Consider the following 12795-nt stretch of genomic DNA (forward strand, 5'->3'; position numbering starts at 1 on the left):
ACAAATGACTAAAAAGTCCATATATATCAGATACTATGGAGAACTATGGAGTTTGCAGGCTTGTACAGTTCCTCTGGAGTACATCCAGTACCTGGATGAGTCTCAGTCCTTTGTTTCACAGCTTCAATTGTAGATGAGTTGATCCAGAGGTAGGAAACAGAAATGAAGACAAGATAGAGATGGTGCAGCTGCATTTTATAGTCTCTGGTCTGCCATGTGGTTTGTTTCAAACACAAATCACAGCACATGGGCAGAGAAAGGCACTTTCAGTACCCCTGACCACCGACTGTCCCTACACGTCCTGACGAGACATAGGTGCCATCCTGGCTTCTCTCCCTGGGCTCATTGTAAAGGTAATGGCTCTCAATGCTGACACCAATCTGCCAGGGAGGTGTAACCTAGTAGCACAGCACAAGTGTTTGGATGCAGACATCGATCATACATATCCAAGATTTACAGTACAAAGACGATACATACACATAAAGAATATTATCATCTTATCAAATTATAACCATTCCAATGGTACCTGACATAGCATATTTTGTAAGATTCATTGTAATTTTGCAATATTGATATCAATAATATTACAAATGATCACTTATATTCCAAAGAGCGTCACAGCGGGATCCCCAGAAGATGGCTCCGTTGGCAACTGCCCTGCTCACCCACCCCTCAGCCTGGCCCTGCACATCTCCCTAGTACTTTCAGAATGCCTTTCAAACCTGAAGGAGTAGGTGGGAAGCAATCACTGTGCTTCCCTTCCATAAGTGCAGGGTCTCTGGTTTTGTCTAGTCCTTTCAAAGGGAGGTAAGGTTCATGGCTCCTTCCCCTACTCCATGTCATTGTTTAAAAGCCAGGCAGAACTGAGCCCTTTGTTGGTATGACTTTGCCCTTCCCAGGTGCTTTATGTGTTGTGGCTATTTAGGGCTTAATTTTGCCTCCCTTGCTCAAATTGATTAGTCTGCAAATAGTCCCATTGAGGTTAATTGGACTATTCACACATTAAGGTATTACTCATCTTGAATAAGGGTACTTTTGATTTTAAGCTCTTCCAGGTAAGGATCATGTCTTCTCTATGGTCTTGGAGGCATCAGGCACACTTTTGGGTGCATGATAAATAAATAACAACAGCAACAACTCTGCCAGAGCCTCTAAGTTTTAAACTACCAAATCTATGCTATTTGTGACTTAAGTCAGGTTTTGAAGTGGTGTATATATAGTAGTGTAGGGCTAATTATTTAACCACTATGTCTCCTAGACCTATGGTATATGTTAATTGTTAACTTCATTCTGCATCTCCATCTCAAATATCTTTATTTTAAGAACTGCACTGATGTGAAATGTAGTAACTATCGTGAGTGCATTTCATCAACATAGGAGCGGTATATGTGATATGGCTGAAAAACTCTAGAAATTTTAGTCCAGGTGTTTAGGGCAAAATGGTGACATCTGGGTACATAACAGATCTTGAATGGTAGATATTAAGACTGTGCCAAGCCTCTGGAGAGAAGGAAAGACAATGCTGGACATGTAGTTGTTGCAGAGCCTCCTTCCTGATCACACACTGGGGTGGTGCCAATAGCAAATTAAGGATATTCTCTCTATCTGTACCTGGCAGTGAAAATAGTTGGAGTGAAACATGGTGGAACTTACATATATTAAGATGCTATGAAGACTGGAATAATTCAGCATGGATAGAAGAGAAAAGAGAGCCTTGATTTATGAATACTAACTAATGAAGGTCATAGTCACTTAGTTCAGATGCTCCTTTTTGCTCTATTCCATAAAACAAGAGCAAAGGGATGCAGAACTGAAAGGCATTACGTTTAAAACTAAAAAAGGAGATACTTGGTTATGAAGCATATAGTCTGTCTGTGAAATTCATTGCCTCAAAGTTCATGAGATAAATTATTTAATAGGACATTTAAAAATACCAGATACTTTTATTAGATTTGATAACACTTACTGTAATCCTAGATAAAACAATGACACAGTGGATATGAAACCTCAGTTTGACATGTGTTTTCTTATGACCAAATCAACTGCAGGACATTAGCAATGAATTCCTCACAAATAGAGTTCCTGGTGTACTGTGGGGATATTCATTTTTCTTTTGAAGCATTTGGCATAGGCCACTTCCAGAATCAGATTATTGGATTTGATGGGCCAGTGTATGGCTTTTAAATTCAAAGACACACAGACTGATTCTCCTCTCATTTACACTGGTTTTACATTGGTGCGAGTCCCCAGACTTCAGAGGAGTAACTCCTGATTTGTATTGGTATGAGAAGATAATTAAGTTCCCACAGTGTTTACTGGCAATCCCTGGGGCTAGATTACCTCTCTATACATGCTGTGCAAGGCGAAGTGGAGTGGGGGCGGGAAGGTCCACATCCACTATTCACTGTCATGAGGGCTAGGTAGTCTCTAGTGCAAAGCAATACTGTAAATAAACTTCAGAGGAGGTATCTCTGGCAGCCAGAGTTTCCTAGTACAGGTCCTTGGTCATTTAGGGTCCAGTTCTATAACACTGACTCACATTAAAGTAATACCTTCTATAGAAGTACTTCCACGGATCTCAGCAGAACTGATCATGTATGAAGTCACTGCCCAAGATGAGTAAGTGTGGTAAAATTGCACTCTTAATACTCTGAACACATGACCCTCAAACCCCTAAAACTATCCTTAAGAGCACTAGTCTGAGAATCAGGAGACCTGGGTTTAAAATTCCCAGCTCTGCCATTGCTTTGCTAGATGATCTTGAGTTCCTTGTACCTCAGTTTCCCCATCTGTAAAATGGGATAATGATACTGACCACATTTGTAAAGCACTTTGAGATCTATGGATGAAAAGTTTTGTTATTGACTTATTTGAATACCAGCTGTGTTTGATCTTTGAGTAACAAAAGTCCACATTAGGTGATTTAAGTGTGAACTGGAACGAATTGTAGTTTGAATTGAAATCAATTATAAAGTATTTATAAATCTTAAGGTATTTATTTACTTTATTTAGGGTCAAGTTGTGTTCAGAAATGGAGAGAGAATGGGAACCATCAAATTTACACAGTTTCAAGGTAGGCTATGGATATTTATTGACTTTAATTTGCACTACGATCATGTCTGGTATTACAAACTTGTGTGATTCAGAGTTTTATTTGCCTCAGAATAGCCTGAAGACATACAGACATTAAAAAATAAATAAACTGCAAGGAATATGAAGTAACAAGATGCCCAGAAATAATGGACTTTTCTCCCTCTTTGAGAAAAATTGTATTGTATTATATTCTGCTTGCTCTAAGTATCACTGAGCATCTAATATTCATCATCAGATCGAGATCTAAAACAAGCAAAGAGCTGTGGAAAAGCTGTGCTAAAGAGCAGAATTATTCAGTGCTGAACACAATCCTTTCTGAAAAATAAGACAGGTTTAGAACTTAGAAAGATGGAACAGTTGTTCTCGCCAGATTTTTTAAAGCAGTGTTATTGTAGCCATCTCAGTCCTAGGATATTAGAGGGACAAGGTGGATGAGGTAATGTCTTTTATTGCACCAACTTCTGTCATTTGTCTTTCTCACCGACAGAAGTTGGTCCATTCAAAGATATTATTGAACCCACCTTGTCTCTCAGCTTTTTTAACTCAGCGCTTGCATTCTGTCAAGGCTAACCAGTGAGATTTAGCTATAGTCCTGCACTGGAACGTCTGTCCAGGAGACAATCTCCCTCAGGCAGGCAGAATACTTGTTGGAGATTCTCAGGGCCAGATTCACAAAAGGACTTGGGCATGCAGCTTCCACTTTAGGCACCTAAATCCTAGAATCAGGCCCCACTAGGATTCACAAAACCCCCACCTAGCTGCCCCCAAGCCCTGTAGGCACCTAAAATTGTTCAGCCCCTGAATTTTTACAGTAAAAGTTTTTTTGTCATAGATTCCAGGGCCGGCAGGGACCATTTTGACTATCTAGACTGGCCATAGAACTACCCCAAAATAATTCCTGGGCATAACTTTTAGAAAAACATCCAAACTTGATTTAAAAATTGTCAGCAATTGAGAATCCACCATAACTCCAGGTGAATTGCTCCAAAAGTTCCCTAGACACCTAAGTTTCTGCCTCTGAGCATGTACATTGCAGCCCTGCGCCAGGGCTCTAGATCAGAGGTTTTAAAACTGTAGTCCATGGACCACTGTGGTCAGCGGAAAGGTTGTGGAACATGCTGCGCAGCGTGGTGGCAGCTGTTCCCCCCCCCAGCCCCAACCCTTCCCCCCGCCTTTCTCTCACCACGTGGGCCCAGCAGCGTCCTGGCCAGAGTGCGATGGCTGCTCCCCTCTCCTGGCCTCACCCCTTCTCACTACTCCCCTGCCACCAGGTGGGCCCAATGGTGCCCTGGCCGGAGTCGCTCCTGGCCCCAACCAGTGCCACGCGGTGGCCACTCCCCCATCCCAGTCAAGACCCTCAGCAATTTTCAAGTGGTCCGCAAAACAAAAGTTTGAGAACCATTTCTCTAGACAACAAGGATGCAGAGCAGTGTACAAACCAGGGGAATATAGGCATTCCTTTGCCTAACTTACCTGCAGGGCCCAATCCGCTAAACATATTGAGACCTCCTCTACCAGAACAGGCCTCTATAGCTGAACTCACACAGAAGAGCTTAGAGGATGACAACCTGCCTCCCAGCTTCTAGTCTGGTGGTAGGATACTCACCTGGAGTGTGGGAGCCCCTTCTCTACCTGAGTGAGAGAAGGGGTTTGAACTAGGACCTACAACTTCTCAGGTAAGTGACCTAAATGCTGGTCTATGGGATAGCCTATGGGACTCCTTCAGTTTCTCTTGTTGAAGCTGTTCCACTGTGGATAATAATTTTTTTTAAAAGGACATTGGAGCAGGAAGAACAGATCCTGGATTCCTTCCCTTCCTGTGTGAGTGCGCTAACCACCGGGCTACAGTGTCAATCTCATGTTTTCTGCTTTCTCTCTGACCCATGATTCCTTCATTATTTATCCACAAGTGGAACAGCTTCACCAGGAGAAACCAAGGGACCCACACATCAGAATAACCCATAATCCAGTGGTTAGGGCACTCAGCTGGGAGGAGGCAGATTTCCAGCTCAGATTCCTTCTATTCTCAGGTGGCATAGGGATTTGAACTGGGTTTCTCCCACATCCCTGAACATTGAGCTAAAAGTTATGAAGGAGATAGTCATCCTTCTCCTCCTCCCTATCCACCCCCTAGCTGCTTCTTGCTAAAACAACACAAGCACTGAACTGCGAGAATGGGGTTGCAGCTGAGAATCCCAAGCAAAGTTAGATGCCTCCCTGCAGCCCAGACTTAGGAGCCTATGTCTGAGAGAAGAGTGGGGCTTAGTACACACCCCTCAGTGTGGCATCTCCCATTGGCTATTTTAGATGAGGCATTGCCTAACAGCCACGCTTTTGTGAATCCTATTCTGAGGTACCTATCTCTCCCTATTCATTGTACATGGAGTATAGGCACTGAACTCAGATTTTGTGAATCCCAGTGATTCTCTAGGCACCTAAAAGCTATGCATGACAACACTCGTCACCATCTCACTTAAGTTCTTTTGTGAGTCTAGCCCTCAGCATGAAAGCTGCTATATGTGAGGGGTGAGTCATTCCTGTGCTAGGCTTCAGCCAATCCACAAGCCAGGAGCTGGGGTGGTGACTCTCATTGCAGGTATATAAGCCTCACAGGAGAAACAGCAGCTTAGTCTGCCTAATGTCACTTCATGGTTTGGACTTCTCCCTTGCCTGATGGGGGTGAGTCACTCCATAGGCCTTAGTCTGCTTCTGCCCTGCTCCTACACCAGACTCGTTTCCAACCCTGTTCCAGCTCTAGCTCAGCTTCCAGCCCTATTCTTGCTTTGTTCAGAACCTGCTGTTGACTCCAGAGCTGATGCTTGGCTCTGGTTCCTGGCCTGGCTGCTACCACACTGACTACTAGATCCAACTACCACTACTCCAACCACCAGGTCTGATTCTCCACATCTCCGTTTCTGACATTACACCCTTTCATGGAGTGAAGCATATGCCTCCAGTGTGACTGGCCAATTCTGCTGGCTCCTTTCAAGCTGAGCCGCTCTTGGGGCCAAGCATCTCAGGAACATAGGGACTGCAAAACTAGCTCCACCCTCATTTCTCCTTCCCACCCCATGAGTGCAAAGCTGAGTAAGGGAGCTAGCTATGATCTGGCACTATATCATCATATAGTACAGCTAGCTGCAAAACTGTCTATGTATAAATAACATGTCATACATGATCTATGGTTTATATTTATAGAGTGCAATGAATATTCTGATACCCACAGTTTATAGTGAGATTGAAGCTCAGGTTGGCCATGGCTGCATAGGATTATGGTTTTCTGAGGGTAGTGGTGAGACGATCGCTGGCAAATCCCTTCCAAACAATGCTTAAGAAAAAAAGATTGACATTGTCAGCATGTTCAGTGGATGATTCCAAGTGTAATTCTGCTATTCAAAGTTGCAAAGTCTGGTCCTTCAAGCAGTAGGTCTATGTAGTATAGACATTAACTCTCAACTCTACCCTTGAATGGGTCTGTTACACATAATAACCATTTGCACCTGTGCATGAGGGCAAGCATTTCTTCATATTGGTCATGCCATCACACTTGGGATTGACACTCCTCACAAACATTTCCACCCTGTGAAAACCTGCCAACAGAGATCACGCCCCAGTGACATCACTTCACGTTTTTTCCTCAAAAGTAAAGAAATGCTGATTTTTTTCAGGCAGTGCTCGGTTTCTGGGCTGACAGCCAAGATGAAAGTCATATGAAAGTAGCAGGAATGGACTTTGTTTAGAATTGGTTCATCCTCAGAAGTTTGGAGAGTTCTGTATGGATTATGCTTGGAGGCAGCTGAGCCCCAACTGCATGCAGGAAAGAGAAGGATATGTGAAGGGTTTCTCCCTATGGGGACCTTATGAGTATAGAGTCAGTGGGAGGGAAAGGGGATTTCTTCAGAATTGGTTTGGAGAAGCTGGTAAAATTCTGGCTACATTTTTTTTAAAATAGAACTGTTTTATCTTACTACTATTGTAAGAGTTCCTGGATTTTTAAAGTTAAATATTAAGCAATATCCTTCCATTTGCACCATCAATGATATTTAAAATGCCAGGGTTTTGTAGTGTAGTCAAATGCTCTATCTTCAAATACTCTTTAGCCAGTCAGGATACAGGAGTCAAAGGAGCCCATTTTACAATTGTTTGCAACTACTAGATTGCTGTCTCAGAGATCATTAAAATCTATATCTCTAGGTGGTCATTAACCAAGTTTTTCTAGTACACCTGCATAAAAGTGACCAACTTCCTTTCACTACAACATGTGGCCCATGTACAAATGCAGTTTGTGTACTGCTTTAGGAAAAAAGGACTAGACTAATCAAATGCAAGTGCTATTTAGCCAATTTATATTCAATTCTCAATTGCTTCTGTCCTTTCCTTAGTAACTTTGTAACTTTTCAAATGGAGTGCAGTAGGTAGTGTTTAGAATTTTATGTAAAATTTAAATAAGGAAAAAATGTGTTATTTTCACTCAGAAGAAGCTGCCTGGCTTAACATGAATGACCTCAAAACCACCAGCAAACAAATGTATTTGTTTGTCTTTTTTATTATGCAATAAATAATACAATATAATATCAATACATAGCTGCAGGAATAGATATCTTCTACCAAAGAGATGTTAAAGAGATGGCCAAGAAGCTCTCTGAAACATTGATACTAAATTTTAAACTGATCTTCAAATACTGGGGACATTCTAGAAGACTGAAAGAAAATTAATTTTAGTGCCAGTATTTAAAAAGGGTAAATGGGTTGTTCTGGGTAACTCTAGACCTGTTAACCTGACATAGATCCTACGCAAAATAAAATTGATCCACAGAGACTCAATCAGTAAATAATTACATTTTGTGAATATTATTCATGCCAATCCACCATGACTTTGTGGAAAATTTATCTAGTTGAGAATTTTTTTTAAATGGGATTACAAGTTTGATTGATAAGTTAACTTTTGATATTGTATACTTGGATTTCTGTAGGGCATTAGACTTAGTACTATACAACATTCCTATTAAAATTAGCACCATACAAAATCAATGTAGCACATATTAATGGATTAATCACTAGCTAACGTACAGATCATAAAACATAGTTGTTAGAGTAAAGGGTACATTTCTAATGAGATCCCACAGGGATTGTTTCTAGGGCTATGCTTTTTTTTTTAATGTCCTGGCAGAAAATGCACAGTGTTGGTAGGTGAAGTTTGTAGATGACACAAAGACTTCTGGAGTGGTAAGAACGGGTCACTTATACCTAGTGATCTGGGTTGCTTGATAAATGGGACAGATGGGGGCACACTTACTCTTGGAGAACCCCCTTACATCAATGCAAGATATTGCCATTATCCTGAGCTCCCATGGCTATGTCGCAATGGTATCTAGGTACACTCTGTATCAGATAAAAAGTACACATCACCACAACAATGGGTAGCACATGTTACATAACCCTTTTCAGCAACTAGCTCTTCATTTAGAGGAGACATAACATCATAGATAGCACCCAGAAGATATAAAAAACCGGCAGAAGCCAGTATCTGCTGATATTGCAATTCCTTGACAAAGATATACATCTTACATTTCACCCTCGTCTTTGGGGCTCAAATGTATTTCCTATGGGATCAAATTCCAGAGGTGAGGGCCCTTGACCTCTTCCCTCAACTCCCTTTCTTAATCTAAGGGCTATCTATCCAAATAGTTCTGTGATGGAGTGTGTAAACCCCACACTGGACCAGGGGAGGAAATGATTACTGATCTGTACCAGAATCAGGGACTGAAATTCTTTGCTCCCCATAGCACTTGCCAGAATGTGCCCTCCACCTGTAGTAATGAATTAGGAAGATAGCAGAATATAAAGGGAAGGAAATAGACAATGAGAAGGAGGGCTGTCCTTCTAAAGGAAATAGCTTTCCATTGTCAGAGGGACTTGGCTTTCTAGACCTGGGAACTGAAGCGAACTAGAGAGACAAGTAATTTTCCTGGTGAAAGGAAGGCTTATTTTACAAACTGCCTGAAAATTTTGTAATGGGGAAAGAGTCTCTAGATCTCCTTAAGGTCCATTTTTTTCCCCAATAAATCAGTCTACATACTATTTGATCCCTGGGAGCATAGCTAATCATGTCACCCTGGGGAAAGAGAAGGCCTAGCTACATGCTAGATGATTTCCCACAGAAAGATATTCGTGACTTTGATCACGAAGTGTATGGCTGCAGTGCAATAGACACATGCCTCTGGCTTGTGTCATCAGATTCAAGTCCATGGGGCAATAACATTTCAATGTAGATGTTTGTGCTCAGGCTGGACCCTAAGCCTGAGTCAGCTGACCTGGGCCAGCCATGGGTGTTTTATTGCAGTATAGACATACACTAAAAGGCCCAGCCAAAAAGGGGGAGGATCCATCTCACTGTTAATTGCATGCACATCTGAATGCTATGACTATGAAACTAAATTCAGTATAGTCAAGAAAGGACACCTGTTTCCTCCTTGATTTGCATTGCCATTGTGCAGCCCATAAAATTTCTACAAATCCAATTGGTCATCTCCATGGTGTAGAATGAGAATTCCTCAGAACTGGAGACAGTTAACACAGATGTTTTGAGAATATATCTGATTAACACAGACAAGGCCAACTGGTTTTCTCTGAGGAAGAAGAGGTGCCTTTCCCTCCCCCCATCCCAGCTGCTGTCTGCAGGGGGATGGGAGTTATGGATAGTCTTGCCCTCTTTTACTGCTGGATTTTGAAGTTTTGGATGCTTTATCTTGTCCTCTACCATACGAGAATTGTTGAAAGAACTTCCGGTCCTTCTTCACTCACTTTCTGGTTGGTTACAGCCTGGCCAATTCCTCCTCCCAGTGCTCTCTTGTTTCCATGAGGGAGGCCTGGGCTGTTTTCAAATGTCACCAGCAGATCGGAGAATTTAGGATAGCTGTTATGGGACTATAAAGCTCTCCTAAAAATGGATTTGTTTATTTTAAATTAGCCCCACTTTGGGCTCTAACTATGCCTGATCTTCACTTTTGTACAAAGTTCACAAAAAATGATGTCAGCCAACTTTAAATAAACAAGAAACTTTTTTCTAGATGTCCAGTATGTTACAATGTATAATTAGTTTTTTCTTCCCATGAACAACATATAGAGTGTATATCAAACAAAGGGTGTCTTTCTCTAAAGTCTTCTCAAAACTGCTGTGCAGTTTTTTCATAGGCCTGGTCTACCCTGAGGAAAGGAGGTGTGTTTAGTAAATGTGTTAGCCAACACATAGTAATTAACATCTTTTAAAACACCACAAGCACCTGCAATAGACAAAACCAGGGATGTTTAAAAGTATGTTCACTCTTCATTGTCTGTGTCTACAGTGGGTGGTAAGTTGTATTTAAGAACATGTTAATTAACAGTTGTTTAGCTAACACATTTCCTAAACACACCTCACTTTCTCAGTGCAGACAGGTTCATATTGTTTCATTCTTGCCCTTAGGCTCCACTTTGATCAGTGACAGTCATTGCTACCACAGTCATTAAGTTATCAGCACTTTCAAATCAGAAATGTAAATATTTTTGATCCTTCGATATGGCACTTAGCCAAGTCAATCTCCCCTCTGACTTTGCCAGCAGAGTTGAATCTATTGTGCACCTGCTGTTATCATTCAGCAGTTCTATTTCAGACTTCAGAATCATATGAGATAGGATCTAAGATCACTAAGAACAGGTCCATAGCCTTTTGAATATAGTGAAACCTATAAGACACCACCTGTAATGGACATCTTTCTGGTCTTAAGATAACTTCCTAGTTATATATTTATAACAGTAGCGTGAAGATAAATTAATTAATATTTGGGAAGCACTCGGATACTATAGTGATGAACACCATGCAAAAGCCGATGAGAACATTAAAAATTGTCTTTAGAGCAATTGTCTTTAGAGCACAGTTTGAATAGTGTGCAGTATATAAGGCATTTAACAATGAGGATAAAATAAAATATTGAATAGATGTTCGTTAATTGAGCACTATCCATCCTGTGCACCGAATTACATAGAACTCCTGTGGAAAAAAATATCATATGCATACTTGTGCATATGTACAAGAGGGCTGAATTAAAGTTGCAGAGGCAACCTTATTTCTGTCATTTCTGAAATTTGAGTATGTCACATTGCAACCTTGCTAATGTTCTTTTAATGTAGTTTTTTTATGTGTGACATATATGTAACTTATCAAAACTACATGCTGTTTAAACATGCAATTAGATTGTGATCACTTGTGCCTAGGCAAACATTAATTTTTAATTTAGCAATTAATTAATCTGTATTTGTAAGATAAAGTCTGATATAGAATTACCTGAGTAGAGTGTAATACTTTGTGTTAAAAAATTATTTTCTATACCTTTTAGACATTCCAGGTATGTTTTATAAGGGCAGCATGAGACCTCCAGCGTATGTCCCTCAGATTGAAATGCACTTTGATAACACAATTTTTCCTTTCTCCATATTATAGATAGATGTTTAAGGAGACGTTCATTCTAATCTCCAATCTGGTTTGGTGGATATACAAAATGTCCAATAATACCCAATCTTGCAATTTATCATTTTTAGGACATTGTCCATAAATATTCCAGCTCCTGCTTTTCTGAATTGTCAATTACTCTATGCAGACTGTGCTATCCTTCCTAAATAGGGTATAACCACTGATTTTAATATTCAAATTATGTGAATCCTTCCATCATGTTTCAATAATACCAGTTTTGGCAAATGTCTTTTAATAAACTAACATTTTTAATTCCTGTGCCTTTGTCACCTCCAGACAGACTTTGAAAATTGCTCGACGTGGGGGTACACCTACAATTCCCTGAGGTTGACTGTTTACTTGTGGTTTAGGAGTAAACTTATGATTTGCTTTTGTCCATGTTATAGTTAATAGCAAAAAGAGAGATTGGATATATTATATTTGCCCCCTTCACTACCTTTTGGAAGCTATCTATTTTAATGTTTCTTCTTCTGGTTTTGTTTTCAACTCCACCAAGATTTTCTTTTAAGAACAGTAGATCATTTTGACATAAGCTTCACTTTCTGTTTACTGTATCTGCTAGCAACAATATTCTTCCCTCAGTTTGCTATTCCTGTTGTACTCTGCTGCACTGGAATTATGTATTGGTGTATTTATTGATAATCATTCTTTATGCAAACATGGACTATTGTATTCAGATATGGGCAATAAGCAGTAAAAAAGCAAAAAACAAAAAAAGCCCTTACTAATTGGAGGAAGTGCAGAAAAGAGCAACAAAAATGCTTAGGGAACCATTCAGAATTTATTTATGTAGAAAGAGTAAAAGGACTAAAAATGGATAATTTGCCAAAGTTATGGGCCAAATTTTGTCATGTGGTATTTAAGGGTATAAATCCCAATGACAGAGAGGAATTACTCAGTGGTACTAAGCAATATACAGTAACTGGGAGGAATGGGATGACATTTAAGACAGGAAAGGTCTGCAGGGAGCAGGAGTGGGGCTACCTGTGTGTGAAGTCGGGCAGACCTGTTTACACACATGTGAGAATTTTTGTAAAGGAGCAAACATGTGAAGAATTGTTTGGGTTGTGCAACAATCCCAAATGTAGCGACAGCAGGCATGAAAGAAATTGCTGATTTACGGTATGTAAGACAGACTCTAAATAATGAACATTCCTAGCTATTTTTTCAAGACTCACTTTTGTTCACCCTAA

At 40.4% G+C, this 12795-nt stretch overlaps 1 protein-coding gene across 1 annotated transcript in view; it reads left to right on the top strand.

Moving 5' to 3' along the window:
* The window catches only part of GABBR2 (gamma-aminobutyric acid type B receptor subunit 2), a 761509-nt gene that overhangs the window by 466958 nt on the left and 281756 nt on the right, over nucleotides 1-12795 (top strand). The window contains exon 8 of the mRNA XM_067569912.1: nucleotides 3013-3073. Within this exon, the coding sequence (XP_067426013.1) occupies nucleotides 3013-3073 (61 nt within the window). The remainder of the gene's footprint in view (nucleotides 1-3012; nucleotides 3074-12795) is intronic.

The sequence above is a fragment of the Emydura macquarii genome, unplaced genomic scaffold (genome assembly GCF_026122565.2).
Source record: "Emydura macquarii macquarii isolate MOO-44397 ecotype Brisbane River unplaced genomic scaffold, CSIRO-AGI_Emac_v2 contig_2948, whole genome shotgun sequence".
NCBI classification, from domain to species: Eukaryota; Metazoa; Chordata; order Testudines; family Chelidae; genus Emydura; species Emydura macquarii.